Below are 22,986 nucleotides of genomic sequence, written 5' to 3' on the forward strand. Positions count from 1 at the left end.
TAAATGCAAATACAGTTTTGTCCTTCTTCACGAAGTCATTTTGAACTAGTCCAAATAAAACTCAAAATATTTCAAAGGAGAGAAAGAATATCACCATAGAGATAGAAATTACAGTTTAATTCTGCAGGGACATGATACACAGTAAGCTGGAAAAATCCTTGATCCTAGCTGGTCTGCTCAGGTTGAATGGATGTCATTGCGAATAAGTATTTGCTTTTGCTTCCACTTAAATCCATCCCAAAGCACCCCAGTGTGACAGCATGTGTTACATGTTGAGGAGTCTGGGTGGTTCATAGTCTTTCTGTTCACTGTGCACATCTAAAGACCTTGGTTTCTCTAAAAATGCATCTTTTCAACCTCAGTTACAGTCATCACTGGACAGCTCCCTCTGGACTTAAAAAGTGTTTGTCCAAAGGTGTAAGTGACATGACATGACACTATTATTATTTACCCAAATATATTTAATTATTCTATGTTCTTGGGGTAGAGACATTGTTTTTAGTAATCATAAAGCAATTAATCTGATCACAAAACTTACTCAACCTATTTCACCTCCCATAGGAGATTCCAAGCAAGAAAATAAATGATTCTTAAGTTAGTGTGTGCATGCAGACAGCTGTCATGCTCATTGGGGATATGAGGATTTAATCATCAGCAAAACTGGGGAGGGGTAGAATTTGTTGGGAATACTATCTATAAACGTTGAGTAGATTAGGATAATGATCTATTAGATATTTAAAATTAAATTTTGTCATCATTATCATCAACACAGTGAAGTTTAGACTTAGGTACAGGTAGAACTAGATGCTTTAGATTCTCATTACTCATTCATTAAATTATTCATTCATTCATTAGTTCCACAAACATTTATTGTGATCTATATGTACCAAACACTTGTTACCTGTTTGACTTAGTGTATCATTAAACCTCAAAGATCCTCATAATCCTCATCTTCTAAGAATTTATCTTAAAATAGCTACTTTATATGATATATGAATTAAATAAGAAATAAAGACACTGGCACATAGTTTGTGAATGCCTATGATTTTTACTCAATATCCACTGCTGGCTCTTCTACCTGAAATATAAGCAACATAAAAAAGGCAACTGTTTTTCTCTATCTTCCCATTTGGCCTAAAACAAGCAAACTCACACACTGATACTTTCCTCCCCTCTTTAGTTGCTCTGAACATATGTGTGCCTGTGTGTGTGTGTGTGTGTGTGTGTGTGTGTGCACGCACACATATGCGTGCGCCATTATGTTTGAAAAGTATGTCTCTCTGCTTGTATTCTTTCCTGTAAAATTATAGAAACCGATGAACTTCACTATTAAGGAAACACAAATAGAATGAAGAGTGCAACAGGAGGATATCCTCACAGGTGAGAAAATTACTCTTTGGCTCCCTTCCAAATCCTCCTGTCTATTGACTTCAAGCCTGACTTCTTCATGGAGAGTCCCTGTCCTTCTTTCCAGGAGACTTAAAAGAGACTCCACATGTTATATAAGAAGCCATCCCCATCCCTTCCCCATTACTAGCCACCCACTTCATAGGAAGACCTGATGTAGAGTATTCTCTAATTTTTAAAAGCAAGTCAGCTGGTGGAGATCCCTCAGCTTTTGGCCAGCATGTAGGAAAGGGTTTTTATCCCCTATGATGTAACTTCCTTAGGCAATTGGAAATGCCACCTTCCTCATTTCCATGGCATTCTTACCTTTCAGTCAAACTTTCCACTCCAAATCCAGTAGTTTCAATAGAAATGGGTGTCTTGTATTTAACATTGCAGAAATACTTTTCTATCTACCATTAACGCAAACAAAATCTTTGGGTTGCTCTAAGTGGAAATATCCTGCCCAAAATCATTTTTCTTGATTCAATAAAAATAAAAATTAATAATATTAAAGGAACTCTCAGTTTGCAGAGATCAAAAGCAAAGTATGGAATATGTGCTTCCTTAACCCCAATATTATGGATGCTGGAAATGGCAATGATATCGGTGTTTTTTAATATTGGATATTTAGTCCCAAGAGGTGATGGTATTCGTGCAAAATCATGCAGAAAATTAGTGGGAGCTTGGATTTTTAAATTCTGGTATAAATTTATTTCATACAGAACAATCTCTTAAGGGAAAAACAAAACAAAAACAAAAAAAACTTCTGATACCTCTAAGTGAAAACTATTTAATTTCTCAGTATCACCGCAATATCCAATTTTTTTTTCACGTGACCACATATACCTTTGATTTCCTCTTGCTGTAAGGCTTTATTTAACAGTTTACCCTATTAATCACAGGTTAAAGTGCCACCATTTTCTCAGAACACAGCCTTTTTAAAGGTTCCCTTGTTCTCTTTCTACCGTTTGCTTAGGTGGCAATTTGCTCCATCCCTGTATCATGAATTCTGGCACGTGTTCTATGTTATCACACCATTGAAGTTGTCGATATACATCTCTTTTTAGGATTTACCATACACAACATTGCGCCCTTGATGCCCAGAACATGACCTATCAGAGTGTTGACAGTAAATATTGATTGATGTGCATTACAAAGACATTCTCACTTAACTCATATCTTAGCATTGCTGGTCTGCCTGAATTTATCTGAATATTTCTTCTCAAAGATCTGCACTAAGAACATTCTTTGGCTGGTCCCTTTGGCAATGAAAACGATAATCCACCCAATCCTGATGTTTTAAAAAGAGACCCCGTGTGTTTGCAATTTATCACTTTGACTCAGAATGCATAAAAATGACTCAATTCCATGAAGGCATTTCATAAAGACTCCATGTGTTATCTTGATTTTTCTAAAAGAGAACCATTCATTATATGGATTTTTTTTTCCCAAAGAGTATTTTTTTCCTTAGCGCATTTTTTACAGGTTCTACTGAGACAAATGTTATTTGTATCCAACGAAGAACGATGTTCTGAGTTTCAAAAAAAAAGGTCAATGATTTAAGTTAGCTTATTTTTAAGCAGGTCATTTTTCACACTCTTTCTTGCCTAGAGCAACATTTAAACTGTCCTGCAACTTTACCTTGGTTTCTGTGGATAATTAAGCATTTATCATTCACTTGCCTTGCATTTCATTTAGACTTTCCATTTTCAATCACTTAGGATAGACTGCAACTGTTTTCTCACTGCTGTCCTTAAACTGGTGCTTTTTAAATAGATGCCACATTTCTCCCTGTCTTTGTTCACAATGTTGTAAGCAAACATATGGTATTGAGGGTAGCATGAAGGGGAAAACAAAAAAAGAAGGTACTTATAGAATACAAATAAGCTATTTTCAGCCTTTTGAAGCTATTCATAAAAAATGATAATTCATTTTACAATTACTACTGCTTACATCTTCTTTGACACCGAACTGCCTCCTATGTCTAGGTATGAAGTATATCTGGACTTTGCAAGATCTACAGGTCCCTTTCTTCTACACCAATGATAGCCCTAGGGCTCAGCTACACTGCTTGGAAGTCAGATGGGAATATAGGAGACTGTTGAAAAACTGGAGACTGATATCAGACAGGCTGACTTAGAATCTTTCTTCAAGCCCCTTGTGTAAAAAAATATCAATTTTAACCCTCATTCCATTCTCTCATAAGTAAAACTGAGATGACATGAGAAACTATCTCAAAATACTGTGTGCAAATTAAAATAAATTTGATAATGCATGCAAACCCATTTAGCACAATGCCAAGAACATAATAGGTGTTCAATAAATGAAGACTTCAGGTTTATATTCTTGTCATTCTTCCTGTTTTTGTTATAATTTGACAGGGAATTTTATTGATAGATGTGGAAAGCATTTCACCTCTCTCTCTGAAATATAATTCTGTCATTTGTAGCATGGAGACAGAAATTCTTCCCTCTACAGTCTGGCTTATTGCTCTGTCCACCTAGAAAACTGTGGAAACACACCAATACTTTCCTTTGCATGTTGTTGTTGTTGTTGTTGTTGTTGTTGTTGTTATCATTATTATCACAGTGACCTCTCGAATAAGAGGATATATTAATAACCATTCCTTCCTTGTGTGATGGCCCTTTTCTATCTCAACATGTGATCTTGAATTAAATCTGAGCAAGAGTTTATCACAGTCTCAAGGCTCATTTTTGCAAGTACAAGAATAGCACTGTGTTGGCTAGACACTTAGGACATAGTATGAGACTTGGAAATGGCATGAATTTTAGCTCTAAGTGAATCTCAACAACAACCACAACAAAACTACATCTGGGGTTACAGTAGGGCTACTCCCACCATAGGAACAAATAGAAGGAATATAGACTAAAAACCAAGCTGCATTCCCTACCTGGTTTATCACACATCTTCTCTATGAGTTATAGCAAGCTTTTCTCTTTCTATTAATCCATTCCTGCCTTCTACCCCATTCCATCCATCCTTTGCTTTTCTTTCCCTTGTCTTCCTATTTAAAATCCTTACTGAAGGACTTCTAGGTGCCATACATTCTGCTGGGCATAGGGACGTATAAGGAACAAATCTGGTAAGCTCCATTCCTTCACAGATTATACATTCTAGCATTAGAACTAACTTCAAAATATAAAAAAAAATCAATATGTAAGATAATTACTGATTATGATAAGCTAAAATAATATAAAAAGCAAAACAAATGGCAAATCTTTCTGTAATCTCAGATTTATTCCTGAAACAAGAGAAGGAGTGCTCCCTGAGGTAGAGAGATTGAGGTGTTATGGCAACAGAAAATAATTCCATTAAGTTGTATGTAACAAGTAAGGGGATAGCAGAACTTCTCTTTTCCAAAGTCCAGAGTTCTGTTCTTAACATTCTTGTGAAGATAAATTAAGACACATAGGGGATTTTTTGTCTCTTGTGCTCTGTTTTTTTTTATTATTATTAAAAATACTCTAGTATCAATAACTTGATGACAGTTGCCATCGGGCAATCTTCTTTATAAATTTCACAAATATGTTCAAGTCCCATAGCCTGCTCAAAGGATGCTCACTGTCACAATACTGATTATAGCTACAAGTCTGGCTCTTGCTGGTAAGGCCAGAATCCTGATAAAAAATGAACTGAGGACAGGACCAGATGTGTTTGCGGGTTATTCTAATTATACTAAACACTTAATAACGAAATTATAGTAATTCTCTACAATCTCTTCTAGAGGACAGAAGCAGAGGAAATACTTCTTAATTCATTCTATGAGGCCACCACTACCCTAATACCAAAATCATATGACATTCTAAGAAATGATAACTATAAACAAATATCTATAAAAAACATAGATATGAAATCTTCAGCAAAATATTAATAAATTGAATCCAAAAATAGTATGAGTTATATGTCATGGCCAAATGAGATTTATCCAAGATATGCCAAACTGAGTCAATACCCAAAAATCAATAAAATCTATCACATCAACAGATTAAAAACAGAACAATCAGATGATCATATCAGTAGGTGAAGAAACAGTATTTGACAAAATCTAACTCTCTTCATGATTTAAAACTCTTAGTAAAATAGGAACATAAGGGAACTTTTCAACTCAGTTAAGACTATCTGCAAAAACCCTACAACTAATAGCATACATAAAGGTGAAAACCTTGAAGATTTCCTACTAAAATCAGGTCCAAGACAAGGATGTTCCTTCTCACCACTTCTTTTCAACATCATGCTGGTAAGTCCTTACTAATACAATAAGACAAGGAAAGGAATAAAAGGTACACAGATTGGGAAAGAAGACATAAAATGTTCATTGTTCACATATGGCATGATCATCTATGCAGAAAGTCCAAAAGAATCGACAGAAATAAAAACAACAAAACCTTCGGGAACTCATAATAAACTAGAGCAAGGCTGCAGGATACAAAGCCAATGTTTTCCTATAAAAAAATGATAAATTTGAAATTAAAAACACCATATGTTTTATGTTAGCACCCCCAAAACTAAAGTACTTAAATATAAACCCAACAAATATGTACAAGATCTATATGAGGAAAAACAGCAAACTTCCAATGAATGAAATAAAAGAATAACTAAAAAATGGAAAGATATTCCATGTTCATCAGCAGAAAGACTCAGAAACATCTGGATGTCAGTTCTTCCCAGCTTGATGTAGAGATTCAATGCAATACTAATCAAAATATCAGCAAATTATTTTATGGATATCAACAAACTGATTCTGAAGTTTATATAGAGAGGTAAAGACCCAGAACAGCCAACAAAATACTAAGGGAGAACAAATTAGAAAGACTGATGCTTCCTGACTTCAAGACTTACCACAGAGCTGCCGTAATCAAGACAGTGTGGTATAGGTGACAGGACAAACAAATAGGTCAAGGAAATAGAATAAGAAGCCCATAATGGGATTACATAAACAACATCAACTGAACTTTGACAAAGGAGCAAAGGCAATGCAGTGGAGTAGAGATAATCTCTTCAACAAATGATGCTGGATAGCCATATGCAAAAACAAAACAGAATCCAGATACAGACCTTACACCCTTCACAAATATTAACTCAAAATGGATCACAGTCCTAAATGTAAAACACAAAACTATAAAACTCCCAGACAATAAGAGAAAATCTAGATGACCTTGCATATGACCATGACTTTTTTTTTTTAACGTTTATTTATTTTTGAGACAGAGAGAGACAGAGCATGAATGGGGGAGTGTCAGAGAGAGAGGGAGACAGAGAATCTGAAACAGGCTCCAGGCTCTGAGCCATCAGCACAGAGCCTGACGCGGGGCTTGAACTCACAAACCGCGAGATCATGCCTGAGCCGAAGTCGGACGCTTAACCGACTGAGCCACCCAGGCGCCCTGACCATGACTTTTTAGATATAATACCAGAGGCACAAACCAAGAAAGAAGTGGTAAGCTAGATTTGATTAAAACTTAAAATCCCTGGTCTGTAAAAGTTACTGTATTTCACTGAATGAAAAGGCAAGTCACAAATTTGGAGATGTTTGCAAAAAACATATCTGACAAAAGACTGCTACCTAAAATACACAAAGAACTCTTAAAACTAAACAATAAGAAAACAAAGGGCCTAGTTTTTAAAAATATATGTCAAAGACGGGGGTGCCTGGGTGGCTCAGTCGGCTGGGCGTCTGACTTCCGCTCCGGTCATGATCTCAGGTCTGTGAGTTCGAGCTCCACATCGGCTCTGTGCTGACAGCTCAGAGCCTGGAGCCTGTTTCAGATTCTGTGTGTCTCTCTCTCTCTGACCCTCCCCGGTTCATGCTCTCTCTCTCTCTGTCTCAAAAATAAATAAACGTTAAAAATTTTTTTTAATTTAAAAATTTCAAAATATATGTCAAAGACCTTAACAGACACCAAAAGAACACATAGAGGTGCCAAATACACTTACAACAAGATTCACTACATCACATGTCTTCAGGGAAATGTAAATTAAAGTAATGAAATACCACTACACATCTATTATAATGGCCCAAATCTGGAACACTGGCAATATCAAATTTAGGTGAGGAAATGGCAGCAACAGGAACTTGCACTCATACTGGCTGGAATGCAAAATGGTACAGATACTTTAGGAGACAATGTGGAGGTTTCTTACAAAATTAAATATATTCTCACCATACAATTCTGCAATTGCACTCTGTGGTATTTACTCCAAGGAGTTGAAAGCTTATATCATCATGAAAACCTGCACATCGATGTTTATAGCAGCCTAATTCATAATTTGCAAAACATGAAAGGACTAAGAAGTCCGAGAGCCAATGAATGGATAAATACACTGTGATCTACCCAGAGAAGGAATATTACTTAACTCTTAAAAAAATGAGTGATCGATGGCAATCAAAAAGAATGAAATCTTGCCATTTGCAACTTACCAATACAACAGTAGATGGAACTGGAGGGTATTATGCTAAGCAAAATTAGTCAGAGAAAGACAAATATCATATAACTTCACTCATCTGAGGCCTTTAAGACACAAAACAGATGAACATAAGGGAAGGAAAGCAAAAATAAAATAAAAACAGGGAGAGGGACAAAATATAACAGGCTTTCAAATATGGTGAAAAGCAGAGTGTTCCTGGAGGGGTTGTAGGAGGGGGGATGAGCTAAATGGGTAAGGGGCATTAAGGATTCTACTCCTGAAATCATTGTTGCACTATATGCTAACTAACTTGGATGTAAATGAAAAAAAATAAATTAAATGGTAAAAAATAAAAATAATAAAATTTTAAAAATGAGTGATCAAGTCATGAAAAGACATGGTGGAAACTCAAATGCATATACGAAGTGAAAGAAGGCAATCAAAGAAAACTACATACTCTATATGACATTCTGAAGCAAAACTATGGACACAATAAAAAGATGAGTAGTTGCCAAGGGTTATTAGGGGAGGGATGAACAGAAAGAGCTCAGAGGATTTTTAGGGCAGTGAAAATATGTATGGTATTACAGTAATATATATCCTTATACTGATATATATCCTTACAATGATATATATCCTTATATATTTGTCTAGACCTATATAATGTACAATACGAAAAATAAACTCGAAGGCAAACTATGGATTTGAGTGATTATTATGTGTCAATGTAGGTTTATCCTTGGTAAAAGTGTACTGTGCTGGTCAAAGATACTGGTAATGGGCAAGACTATGCATTTGTGGGGCAAAGGATATATGAAATATCTCTGTCCCTCTCTCTCAATTATATTCTAAACCAAATACTGCTGTAAACATTTTAAGTCTTTAAATTTCTTTTTAAATTAAGGAGAAACAATTGTTTCAAAATTATTACCAAAATACAAATTTCACTATCCTGGTTCTTTAACAACAATAATAACAATAAAAAAGGAACTGAAGGGGACACCCAGGTGGCTCAGTTGGATGAGCATTGGACTTTGGCTAAAGTCACGATCTCACTGTTCATGGGTTCAAACCCCATGTAGGGCTCTGTGCTGACAGCTCAGAGCCTGGAGCCTGATTTGGATTCTGTGTCTCCCTGTCTCTCTGTCCCTTCCCTGCTCACCCTGCTCATACTCACCCACCCACCCCCCCCAACACACACACACACACACTGTCTCTCTCAAAAATACAGAAACATTAAAAAAAAAAAAGGAACTGAACAATTCCACAGTAGAAATGTGTATTGGTATTTAAACCAACATATTCTGTCTCAGTTATTTTGCATCTCTTCCTGAAGTCATGGACAGACCAAATAACTATGTACAGGGTTGGCACCTATGAGAGTTGTAGGGGTATATAGGTCTTTTGTAATGAATTTGGGCTCATCCCTGAATATTTCTCTATTTTTCTAGAATTTAGATCCCTAGGTCAAAATTAGTGAACATTTTTTTTTCTTTTTTTCTTTTTTTTGTTTATTTAATTTTGAGAGAGAGAGAGATAGAGAGAGAGCACACGAGCACAAAGTAGGGGTGGGGCAGAGATACAGGGAGACACAGAATCCGAAGCAGGCTCCAGCTCTGAGCTGTCAGCACAGAGCCCGATGCAGGGCCCAAACTCATGAGCTGTGAGATGACCTCAGCCGAAACCAGATGGTTAACTGGCTAAGCCACTATGGCGCCCCTAAAATTAGTGGACATTCTTAATGGTTTTGATACATAGCCTTCAAGTTTTTTCAATAAATGTAATTATTAATACTTTTACTATTAGGTTTTGACTAAGTAATTTACCAAGCACATATTAATCCTGCACATTACTGTTTTAAACATCACATTTGCTGACTTGATAGGGCAAATTTATTTACTCTTTTGTGTTTGCAACATGTTGTGACAGCCACAGAGAACCACTGCTTGGATTTCTCTTCAACAAAAAATTTGCCTAAGAGTATACTTAGCTGACATCTTCCAGCTGAAGCACCTTTAGGGTTAGTTTTAGTTTGCAAGTTGAGGACTTTTCTTCCCAGACACATCAGAGCCAAAGACTGAGCATGGCCAGACTGTATTAAAGCCTACCCATGTTTGTAAATTATGGGTTTCTTTTAAGACCCATTTTTGCTTCAGGGACCCCCATGGGTTTGGCCAAGATGCTGTCAAATCTGCACTGCCTTTCCTGTTCCTCTCTGTTTAACTTGCATGGGTATCAGATCTGCACCGCAGTGTGACGGACTGCCCTGCCTAATCCTGTTTCAGGCCTCTTATGGGCTGGATGTTAATCTCCCTCCCAAAATTCTTATGTTGAAATGTAATCCCCAATGTGATGATATTTGGGGGCAGGGACTTTAAGACGCATTGCGATCAGGGGCACCTAGGTGCCTCAGAGTGTTAAGTGGCCAACTTCGGCTCAGGTCATGATCCCACAGTTCGTGAGTTCAAGTGCCACATCAGGCCCTGTGCTGACAGCTCAGAGCCTGGAGCCTTCCTCGGATTCTGTGTCTCCCTCTCTCTCTGCCCCTCCCCAGCTCATGCTGCCTCTGCCTCTTTCAAAACTAAATAAACATTTAAAAAACAAAAAGAAAGAAAAAAAAAGAGGCAATGTGATCACTGTATTAATGCTCATATACAAAGAGACGAGGGAGCTAGCTCGCTCTGTTTTTACAAGAATACAAGAAGTCTGCCACCTGCAACCTGGAAGCGGGCCCTCACTGGAATGCTACCATGCAGGCATCCTGATCTGAGACTTCCAGCCTCAAGAACTGTGAGAAATAAATTTCTGTTTCTTATAAGCCACCTAGTTTAAGGTATTTTTTTATAGCAGCCAGAACTAAGACAGTGCTTTTTTGATCTTTTATAGCCCTTCCCCACTAAGCCACTTCTTCTCCTCATTCTGTCTCAATGTCTTTTCCAGAGGACATAACTGGTACACGTATTTTGGTTGCCAGAAAGTGTATTTACTTTCCATTTGCTTACAAAATAAAAAGCCCAAATGCTCAATGGTCTTTTCCCTTTTTTTCTATAATTTTCTGACATAAAAGTTCTAAAAAGTCTTCTTAATCAATTTATGTATAACATGCCCTTTTCTACCACAAACACTCAAAAAAATTCATACCAGTTTCAAAAATATTTTTAAAAACACAGAGAAAGGGACTCACAAAGCAACTTTAGCTTGTATGGGAACAACTTACACTCTGCTTTCATTTGAACACACCTAAGTGTAATTATGCAGGCATTCACACAAGTGTTTATATTTCACTTGTACATATTTGTGTTGTAGCAAAATAACTTAGGCTGACTACTGATTACTGAATTTAGCCTCTATTTCCTTCTGCATTGTGTCTGTTTTAGTTTAAAATCTCAACTTCACTCAACCAATATCGATTAAGCAATTTCTATATACATTCTCAAAGCATCTCCTCTCCATTTTATTTCCCACAATGGGTTCTGAATAAACTTTCTAAAATATAAAACCAGATAATTTTGTATCTTTCAAATTAGAAACGATAAAGCTAAAATAAATCTATGTTGAGAAAGACACTCATTATGCTGGGTAAAAATGTAAATATTAAATGTTGCTGACATTTGATTAAGCAAATGGCAATAGATGTCAATGAGACTTAAAAGTACCCAAATCCTCTGACTTACTAGGGGACTTTTATCATCTATACCTCATAGTAATTTATTCTTGATATATGAATTATTTAAATGTTATCACCATACTCCCTTGTATTTATGTTGAAAGCAAAAATCTGTCTTCCAAAATGGATTGTGTGATACTCAAAGGCTGACATTAGCCTTTGTGAATTTTTCTCCTTACATTTAATTCAATGTCTGGCACACAGTGAATGCTGAATACATTTTTGCTGGATTATGCTGGGCCTGGTGAACAAAACGATCCAAGTGGACAAATAGTCAAGGAGCAAAGGAAAAGGCGATTCAACTCCACTTAAGCCATCAACACAGTTTTGTTTTACAGAAGCCTCTGTTCCATAATTATTCCCTAGGAAAGTAAAGTTCAAAGATGGTTTTGAAATTAAGGACCTGGGGATGAGTCCCAGTTTTACTCCCAGCTCTGTCACTGTGACTTTGGCCAACAGGACATCCCCAGACTTCTCTCTCTCCCTCTCTCCCTCCCTCCCTCTCTCCCTCTTTTTTTCTCTCTCTTTCAGCTGACTGCCTTCTCTGACACTTCCCCTAGGGTCATCAAGGAGCCCAAATGAGATGAAGTTTATAACAGACTTCTCTCTTCTCTGAGGAAGAGTATGTAATTATGCCCCTAATTAATGTCTTTTACAAGAGTTCCTTCCTGTTCCTAAATCTAAATTCAATTTTAAGACATGACCTATTTATATATAAATTGTACTTTTTCTCACTTTTAAATGCATGAGGATTTTACTCTTTGAGTTTAAAAAAAAAGCAAAGAGAGGCTTTAAATTTTTAATTTATTAATAATTGACTTACTGGTAAGACATGGAAATTTATCTCAATAATACTGAAAACTCATGAATCAGAGAAAATATATTATACCTATACTATACGTAGCTATGTATTGAATTTGTCAATTTGGAAAATTTGCAGACCGAACCACAAGATACAGAATAAAAATTCATGCAAAAGACACTGTTATTAATAATTTTTAAGTATGCTATAAAAGTTTTGTTTTGTTGTTGAAACTAACTTAATGATTTCTAAAATCTGTACCACCAGATTCAGGATACTGGTTGGGTCGAATACTGGCAATACTTTTATTAATACCACCACCACTAGGTCATAAAGATCTCTAATGGGTAGATATCAGCATCCTGATTTATAAATAAGCAACCTAATAGCAAACATAATAATACCCACCCATTGGATGATTACCACATGTCATGCACTATATGGTCGATATTTATTACCTGATTTGATGTTCATTATAACACTATTAAATAGATTCCATACCCAATTTATAGATAGGGGAATTGAAACTTAAAAAAGATTTGTAAGTATTACTCGCAAAGAATCACAGAGCCAATAAGCAACTGGCTTTATTCTTAAATCTGATATTTAAGTGTGCCTGATGTATAAACACATTTTCCCCCCAGGATAAAAAATGGTGCCAGGCCATCTGTTAAATAGGTGATATTCTATAATGGGTCTGCAATTTGTTTTAATCAGTATCAAAATGATTGTTGGGCTTGCCATGTAGCACACATTGCACAGGAATAACACATTCAAATATTATTGATACAGGCAGTGAAGTACTTAACCATGACATTTCATAATCCAAATCCCAAGAAAAGTGTTTCCCTGAAGCAATAACATGGTAAATAGAATTCAAAATTTAGGCCACAAACCTGTCTCAGGCTCAATGGAAAAATAAGGCTGCCCTTCCAAGATACTATAAACCAACTTTGCACTGTTTCCATAAACTGGGTCATCAGCATCAGTAGCTGTTACATTAGTGACAGACGTACCTAAAAAAAAGAAAGAAAGAAAGAAAGGAAGGAAGAATGAAAGAAAGAGGAAAAAAAGAAGAAAAAGAGGGAGAGAAAAGATAATAATTAACACATTATCCTTTGCCAAGAGCTAAATTTTGCCAAGCATATAATACAGAAATCCATGTGTGGGAATAAGGAAAATAAGAAATCTCTTCAAAAATATGGAGATAAACTACTCTGTCATAACTTCAAAACTATCCAAGTCTTTTAAAAGAACGAGTACAGCTAGGCTGGAACACTATATAAAGATAACCCTTTTAGAATCAATATTATTTAAGATTCCTTTTTTGTTTTCATTTTAAAGACACCTATCAGATTCATGTGGGCTTGGAGGATATGGAAAGGAAAAATATCAAAGAAACATGAAACACAAAATTAATCATATCACACGTAGCATTTAAGTTTTGCAAAACTAAAACTGAAGACACCTGAATAAAATGGCTGCTAGAAAAACTGCACAGAAATATAAGAGGGATATTTAATTCATTTTATCTAATTCTTTAGAATATAAAATTAGATTGGAACCACCAATTAATCAGCATGTTTAGGTAATTACGCCTTATGGATAATAGAATCAAAACTTTTTTTTTTCGGATTTTCTTTGTGTTATTCACTCATTCATTCAGCAATTGAGTGCATATAGCTTGCCTCATATGAAGTAAAGATACTAAGATAAGGTCTACACTGAAGGAGTATACAGTTTGGTGGTGGAAGGGAAGAGGAGGGGACTGGTGCACACACACATAGAAATTCAGCTGAATGCAACAGCACCATGTCTGGAACTCTCACTCCACAGAGAGGGCGGGCAGGGACAGGACAGCTTTCTGCGAGACGTTGCATTTGACTTACATTATTAAAGACAGGTAGAGTTTAATCATGAGAATAGCAGGGAAGGAATTCCAAGCAATAAGTCAAGCATAAGTAAAGGCAAAGTAGTCTGAAAGACTGTGTGAAATTCTGGGAACTGCTAAAACTGGGAGCAATTGGAAATGTCTGGTGTGGTGACAGGCTTCAAGTTCTGCGAGGACAGGGTCAATGTCCTTAATCCAGTAAGGGTTGGACACATAATACAGTAAAACCTTGGATGGTAAGTAACTTGTTCTGTGAGTGTTCCACAAGACGAGCAAACATTTCTAATAAATTTTAACTCGATTAACAAGCAATGTCTTGCAATACAAGTAGTGTGTGATGCTGAATTTCACATGATCACAACTGAGCCAATGGTTCTTGAAATTTGCTTTGATATACAAGTGCTTTGGATTACAAGAATGGTTCTGGAAGGGAATTATGCTTGCCAACCAAGGTTTTGCTGTAATTATCAAACACTGATAATTGAATGAATGGGCAAATGAATAAATCATCTGATGATTTAACGACAAATGGTATCTAAGTGTCACAGAGAAGCTCCCTAGCAAGTAGACTCTCAGATTAATGGCAGAATTTTTTTTAATGTTTATTTACTTTTGAGAGAGACGGAGACAGAACGCAAGTGGGTTAGGAGCAGAGAGAGAGGGAGACACAGAATTCGAGGCAGGCTCCAGCCTCTGAGCTGTCAGCATAGAGCCCGATGCGGGGCTCAAACTCACAAGTTGTGAGATCACAGTCCAAGCTGAAGTTGGCCACTCAACTGACTGAGCCATCCAGATGCCCCTAATTGCAGAATTTTTACCAGGGAGTTCTCTTCAACTGATACCTGTGGGGAAATGAACAGGACAATATTGGGTGGAATCAGCCCTTGGTCTGTGATGCACTCACAGACTCCAGCGGCCTCTCTATACCTGACATGGTCATTGAGGAAATGGGGCCAGACCTTTAGACTCCAGCACTGTCCAGTTATTGGATGTGGGAACCCCTCTGAGAATGGAGGCTTGGTCTTGGGTCATGCAGCTCTCTTCAGCTGGATGACCTTCAGCCCTGAGATGCCAATAATCAACACTCTCAAGCAGCATGGGGGAAGAGTGTTTCAATTTGAAGGGCGGATCTGAGCAGCATACTTCCATGTTTACTGAAATAGGATAGAGCTTTTGCAAGATCTTGCCAATCAAAATGTTATTAAGGGTTTTGAATTACGGTCACTATACATGAAAATGTAGTAATACTATTCATTGAGCTGTTGATAGTCCTGTAAAATTGGAATTTCTACTCAGCATTATGATTCAGAGGTGCTACAAAATCTACAGTGATAAAAAAAAAACACCTCATGTTGGTTTTGTAATACATTCCATCAGACACTGGGAACAATATCAAAGAAAAAAATAAGACTCACTTTCGAAAATAACTCATCAACAAGCTGGTAAAGATGAGCACGTGAAAGTACAATATTTGTAGTTATTTGAATATTGTGTGGGATGGAAAAGAAATGGAGGAAAAACCTTCCAGGTAAGAGGAAGAAAGTGAAATAAATACATTTTAGGAGGAGATCTGATTGGAAAAATCAGCCATCAAGCTAACTTTGGAGAGGAAAGCTGGAGTACAAAATGCAGAGGTCATTTGAATGCCCAGATGGGGAGTATTGGCTCTTCCTGTAGGAAACAGAGAAGGTATTTCAGTGAGAGACCAATCCTATGCTGTTCTCCTTGATTAGTGCCCCCAGATTTAACTGGAGCAAGCGATATACAAGATTAGGAGATCAGACTAGATATGCGGTTACAGCAGTAGTCCAGTTAGGGGGGTGATAAAACATTAACAATAAATATGGATCTTGAGGCTCATTTTCTTGATTTCACCTTTGTACTAAGTTTCCATAAGATGTTCAAATGAGGGTAAACTGAGTGAGGGGTATGCAGAACTCTTTCTGTCCCTTTTCTCTAAGTCTAAAAATAGTTCGGAAAAAGTTAAAGAAAAAAAAAAAAGAATGAATAGCAAGAAAAAGACTCAGGAGTTACTGAGAGCTAATAGTCCAGAGATTCATAAGAAAGGGTGAACTCTTCCAAGCAGAAGTCCGTGAAATAATTGTTTGTTTTGCTTTGTTGAGTTGTCTTATTTTTTTTTTAGGAGAAATGCTCCCCCCCACCATTATGAAGTAACACATTATCATTGTTTGAGAAAAATGAACTCAAATATGACGTTAAGCTAATTCTGTTCTAACCACTGCCTAGGCACAGGAAACAAAGAAGTGAACAAATAGTCAAAAATTCCTATCATCACTAAAATTACATGCTAGTAGGTGACTTAAATTGAGAAACACCTTCATGCATAAAAATAAATCAATCAAACAAATTTGTGAACAATGACAGAATCACTGCATATATGTGTGCAGTGGGTGTGTTTGGGTGGAGAAGTATGTGGGTCATGGTTTTGCAGATGGGATATTTCCAGTCTACGCTGAAACAATTACTCGTCTCCTTGGGCAAATCATTTAACCTGCCTCACCCACCAATTTCAAATCTACAATACACATCAGAATTATTGTGAGAGTCACACTAAATAATCTATATAGACGCTGAGCACAGAAATGACCACATGCTAAGCCTATGAGCACCAACTCTGCCTACATTTTAGAATCTGGGTTGAAAAACATTTAGATCTTTGGGGTACCTTTCAGATCTATGGCATGGCAATATGGGGATGGTGCTGGAGTATTTTTAAAAGTCTTCTCAGGCAACTCTTAAGTAAAGTCATTGTTCAGAATGACTGTAGTGGGTCCCGGACTCTTTTATAATTTGACTTCACTCCCCTACAAAGAAACATTAATTTCTATCATGATTATTCAGAAGAATTCTCACTCAGATTTGTTTATATATTGAAGGTTTTTTAAATCCATTCATAGTGCATAAAGGACCATGGAGATGATTTTTCCTTAAATGGAATTTAGGGATCTTTCCTGGGAACTTCACTAATGCCAGACTGATGATGATTCTATTTGTTTTCATTGATTACTGTAACCTGATGTTCTTTTATTGTCCCATCACATTACCAAACACTGAGGCAGGAGGAAGGGGCCAGATTTCCATAATTTCCACGTTCTGTGATTTAGTTTTTTGCACATCTGAAGACAATCATTTTTCATTCTGCACACCTTAAAGTTCTGTGAGAGAATCAAATGGGATGATATTAAGTAGAGAAAAGAGACTAAGAAGATCAATTTGCAGTCATACTGTGTTGAACCAGAACACTTGTTTTATACCCATGTTCAACTTCTAGGAGTCCTGTGTCCTTGGCCAAAGAAACAAAACTTTTCTAAGCTTTGATTTCTTAATCTGCAAAAAGGAAGGTAAAATAACTGCTACCACCTAGGCTTGTTAAGATAATTAAATGTAATAAGTTACGCAAACAATAATGAAGAGTCATTGACATTTTATATTTCTGAGACCTTGCTGTCACTGTAATTATATGTACATTATGTGTATGTGCATGAGAGACTGAGAAACAAACTCATCTTTTATCATTTTAAGTGGAGGTGGGTGCTGTCATTTCTAAGTGCTGTGCCTAATTAATAGTAGTATATTTCCTTAAATTTGAGGGGAAAACACAGAAAGACTTTCCCAAATGTAACAATATGTTCATGTCCTTAATAAGAAACTAACTTAGAAAATACACATACACACTCACTCCATCTCACTTGCTCCCATCTAGTTTATCTCACGTCAGTTTCCTCTGTGGTATAAAACTGCTGTGGACTCAAAAATAAACTGTGTTTGGATGTAGCAAGCACAAGGGCCAGGCAGTGGGCACATCATCAGCACAAGTTTCTCACTGTTATGTGAATGGGTGGCATTCAAATCAATGCCCTGTCTCTCAGCCCATGCAAATCCCATACTCTTTCGAAGATGAACTACTGTCCCGAGCAATGCGACGTAGCTAAGGCAAGATTTTACCCACATCCTCATCCATGATATTTCTGCCTGATGTCTGGCTTCCCGGGAAATCCACATCCTTCAACTTTAGACATCTGGAAATGAAAAGGCAGCTCTACTTCCCGTCAAGGATAATATTTCTCCTAATAGTGATTCAAGACTGTTGATGCACCTGTACACTGGAATAGATGTGTGTAGAGGTTTTGTGGATGCATTTGTCAAGTGATTATCCAGAGGGGGGGAAATGGATGCTTTGAGGTTAATCTTGCAGCAGAAAAGATTTCTAGTCAAGCTGTGGTGTCGGCTTCTCCATGGAAATGCATGCAGAATGCAGACCACAGAGGCAAATTGAAAAGTGTAAACCTTGCAGGATAATGTTTCTTCAAAGCGGCAAGTGTTGGTGTGTGATAAATAGGACCCTGCGTAATACCCAGGAAATATAACAACAGGATTCTCTGTTTGTGTTTTCATTTGGAACTGTTTCTGTCCCTTTGTCGAGGATACAAGAGACTCATTTAGCTGGTGACTATAAATTTGACACTGTGCCATTTCTCCAAGAAAGCCCCTATTATAATCCAACTTGATGCCGATCCTAATTATAATAATATAGCCGTTGTATTTCCAGCTGTTGTCAACAAAAATGATCCCTGTCACCACAATGCATCCTGCTGTATCAATTCAAGTATGAATACGTCAATTCCAAGGTGCATTCTGCTTTTAATAAGCCCATTTTTCTGCATTTAGTTTCTTGTATAAGTGATATTTGCCAACATGCACTTGGATTTTAATTAACAGAAGGCTCACGGTATCATTTGCCTCCTGCCACACCTGAAAGTTCCCTCCCGTTAGCAGCAGGGCCCACAAGTCTTCCCCCTACAATGACAGCAAACACTACAAGCAAAATTAACCATCAAAAATTTTACACTGTCAGGTTAGAGGTTCCAGTTTGCTGACAAACTAAGATGAAAGGCCTTCGGGAAAATAAGATGTTGGGTTTGGGTAGTGCAGCTCTGTTAGCTAGACTATACTTTTTTATGAGCAAGTCAGCACACCAATTCTGCACATTATTCAGAAAGAAATATGCTGGTGCTGACACCCTGAGCAGGAAAACAAAGGTTTGGTGCAGCGTGAAAATGCGCACACTGGAAAAGCGAAAACTCTTATGATGAGAAGAACATAAACCCCATTTGCAAAGAGTCATTTGCAATCCATTTTCAGAGAATAAGCGTTCTGATAGCAGGTGGGAAAATAAAGCAGCAGAACCCTTGCAATTACTGAAATTCAGAAAGGTGTATGTTCCTGGCCTTCCGGCTACCATCTTCAAACTTTTGCTTTGACCTTCTGGCTACCCAGATGCAAGCTCAGTACGTACGGTCCATGGATAGAGTGCCCCGCGTTATCCTCTGAAAACGTCTTCCTTAAACATTCACACATTCCGAAGATCAGAGGCCTAACGGGTCACAGCAATGATGCAGCAGGCATTGGTTATTTTAATAAAATGAAACCATCAGCCCATCTTCCCTCATCCTCCTTGTTAATTCTCCCAAGTACTAGGCAATACCAGAGGTAGTGAGGCACAGGTGTTGCCATGGCAACGTTTTTTGGTTGTTGTTGAATAGCAGAGCAATAATTTCTTAAGGCCTGTGTAACTTGTTGACGTTTAAATTATCCCTTACTAGAAGCTGAAGCATCGGCCCTGGATGTTTTAAACGTGTGATGCCAAATCCATTATTTTTTCACTTTCATGGAAATGTGCTCTGGGATACCTCTGTGCATGATGGCTGTGTAATTCTAGAGGGTTTTTCATTGTTTATTTTGTTCCTCCTACCCCCCAAGTTACATGAGAACACAGACCTAATATGCTTACAGAAAAGCTGAGAGTAAATGCAGGCAGCCAATGCAGTTTTCTTCACGTCCCTCCAACTGACACCATAGTCTTCAACATTACTTTCTCCTGAAGGGCCTCAAGCAAATCCTCCCAGTGCGAAGATGGCCTAAATCCTACCAGGAGCTTTTTTTCCCCCCCAGTTTTGCTATTTAATTATAGAAGACATATGCCAAATATCCAAACCTCCAAGGGCCGCCTTAGGGGATCTTTGGAGGATGAGGAGGATTAACGTGGATCAGTAAAATTTATGGCTTGTTTTTTTTAACCCACACATGGAAAATTCTTTCTCAACCAAGCTCTGAGGGAAATAAATAGTGAGATGTGCCACCTGGAAGCAAGAAGACAGGATTTTACTTCCTTCTAGGAAGTTCTGCTCTGAACAACCACTGGTTAAACTAGGGAAGTTACAGTCAGGGTGAGAAGAGAAGATCAAACCCTTTTCTTCTTTTTTGGCGATCCATCTTGCAATTTGTAAGAGCCAATTAAACAGGAGGCAAGGGCAGCACGGGTTTGCCATTTCATTTCAGAAAACGGTCTTTAAGACATATACCGCACAATGAAATCCTGAACAGTCACTTCCTCCTCTATCATCTTTTGCAAAGGTCTAACCATTGCTCACTGGGTGTCTTCTCACGTGCCAACTCTCAGCCTGTAGTAAAATGTTGCTGCCAGATACTATATGCTCCAAATTGATTTTATTATGGGAACAGGGACAGATTCTTAACTGCAGTCAGGCGGATGGACAGCACCGAAATGCATCCTGTCATTTCTCTGGCTCTATGATTTGGGACATAAACTGGGGAAATAAAATTCCATTTCCATATTTTATTCTGGAGCATTTAGAGGTATAAACAGTTTTGTAACTTAATGCAACATCCATACACACTTAACATTGTGTTTATAAAATGAGCTCGAAACTTTCTGGAACAATTAAACACTTCAGGAAACGCATTCAAGCACACAGATGTCTTCTATCCACCCATGCATCATTCCTGCGAACATCTGTAATGTGCATTGGGTGAGAGAAGTGAAAAATATTGGACGAAAATGTGTAACTGTAAAATCTCAGCCATGTTTACTATGCACAGGAGAAAAGTACCTTCCGTGTTTCTCACAAACAGCGCCAGAACGGTGGCCTACCCACTGCTTTTGCAAACAGATAATGAGGACGATTGGAAGCCTGGTTGTGAAAACTAATAAGCTGTCTGTTTTACGGTTCCGTGTGCATAAATAAACTCTTTCAGAATCAGAATGACTCTTATAGTACAATGGGACAAAAAAAGTATGCTTTCTTTTCTTAGGCTGCCTATTCCCAGCTATCAAGCCTTCGCTAATCTGTTACCTATGGAATGAAATCCTATAAATACCTAAGAAGTAAACTAGCATCATTTATGCTTTAGACTGGCAGCTACTTCCATCCTGACCTTGCAAAATTATGCTACCAGGGGCTCTGTGGGTACCTTCTACAATGTGTCAGGGTTGCAGTTGGTGGAAGCTTCCTTCATTATATTTTAGTATATGAACTCATTCATTCCCTCACACAAAGGCTATTTGCATGGTGGGTGCTGTATGCTGAGCTCTGAGTTAGACGTGGAGGGCAAAAGAATGTGCAGCAGTCAGAATTTCTGTCCCGAGAGGGTTTGACGATTATTTTAGCAATGTTTTCACAGGGTTTCACCGTAACAGGAAACTGCAAATCTTTGTAAAATTTATTTGTAGAAGGCATCAGCACGATGTCGTGGAACACAGGCATATGCTACAATTATAGTGTCAGAAGTTTTGCTCACATCCTCTTATTATTGGACTGAGGTCACATTCGCTATCAATGACTTGTCACTCTCCTGCAGCCAGGATTGTTCTTTTACATCTAGGAGACTCAGTTTCCTAATTTAAAAATGGGAATATCACTTTTATGATATGACTACTTCATAGTCTTATTCTGCTCCATATGGATAAACAATCAGGATTCCCTGGATGAGGGGACACTATCCCCTCAACTGACCCATGGCTCAACTGACCCCTCAGCTCAACTGACCCATGGCTCTCTGTGGCATGCTACCTGGACATGTGCACATTTGGTGAAGGATGAATTTGAGCTTAAGAGGCATGAGAACAAAATTATAACCACTCAAGTGGCTGTTCTTTTTTTATTCTTTTTAGAATGAGCTTAATTCTCTAGTTAAAAGCTAGGAGTTTTAAAACTGACAGTGTAGTTGTGACTATAATCTCTTCCTTTACATCTCCCCCCCTCCACCTTTGCTGACACATAACTGACAAAAAAAAATTGTAATATATTTAAAGCAGTCTACAATGTGATCGTTTGATAAATGTAGACATTGTGAAATGATTACCACAATCAAATTAATGAACACATCCACCAACCACCTCACATGGTTACTTTCTACCCCCCACCCCCACCCCCTCAACTCAAAGACAAAATGAGGAACTCTCCTATCAAATTTCACACGCGCCCAAGTGAAAAACCACTGAACCACTGAGCTACTGAGAAGGCAAAGTCTTAGACAAAAACAGGCTTAATTGAAATATCATTCTAGAGAAATGGCTTCAGGGACTTTTAACTCACCCCGAATATGCCATCCTATACATGCTGCCATCCATGATGCCCGCAGCGGAAAAGGATGAGAGTTGGGCTTATTTGGGCCCTTCGCTATCACGCTATATTTTCAGTGAGCTCCTACTATGTGCTGAGCCTTATTTTAGGCACCTAAGAGGCTTTATAGTTAGAAGAGTTTTGCTGTCTTGAAGGACACACCAGGGGGTGACCAGAAAATAACAGGACTAACCAGTGATGTGATAAAGTGCTGTAGGGGAGACAAAGACAGTGTGAGTCACACTGGAGAGGCAGCTAAACAGCAAAGGCAAGGTTTCTGGGAGGAGGGAGCAATGATACTGAGGTTACATTTAAGAACAAGGATGCTCTTGAGTCAAAGTTCAGAGGTGGGGTTACAAATCAGGAA

The 22,986-nt window shown here is 37.7% G+C and overlaps 1 protein-coding gene across 3 annotated transcripts in view; it reads right to left on the bottom strand.

Annotated features, from left to right (window-relative positions):
* LOC122494308 (cadherin-8) overlaps positions 1–22,986 on the bottom strand; it is a 364,626-nt gene that overhangs the window by 190,901 nt on the left and 150,739 nt on the right. For 2 of the 3 annotated variants that reach the window (XM_043599374.1, XM_043599372.1), the window contains exon 4: positions 13,181–13,300. The exons of the other annotated variant lie outside the window; for it this stretch is intronic. In XM_043599374.1, coding sequence (XP_043455309.1) covers positions 13,181–13,300 — 120 coding nt within the window. The remainder of the gene's footprint in view (positions 1–13,180; positions 13,301–22,986) is intronic. 3 annotated transcript variants of the gene reach the window in all.

Source organism: Prionailurus bengalensis, chromosome E2 (genome assembly GCF_016509475.1).
Source record: "Prionailurus bengalensis isolate Pbe53 chromosome E2, Fcat_Pben_1.1_paternal_pri, whole genome shotgun sequence".
In the NCBI taxonomy this organism is placed as follows: domain Eukaryota; kingdom Metazoa; phylum Chordata; class Mammalia; order Carnivora; family Felidae; genus Prionailurus; species Prionailurus bengalensis.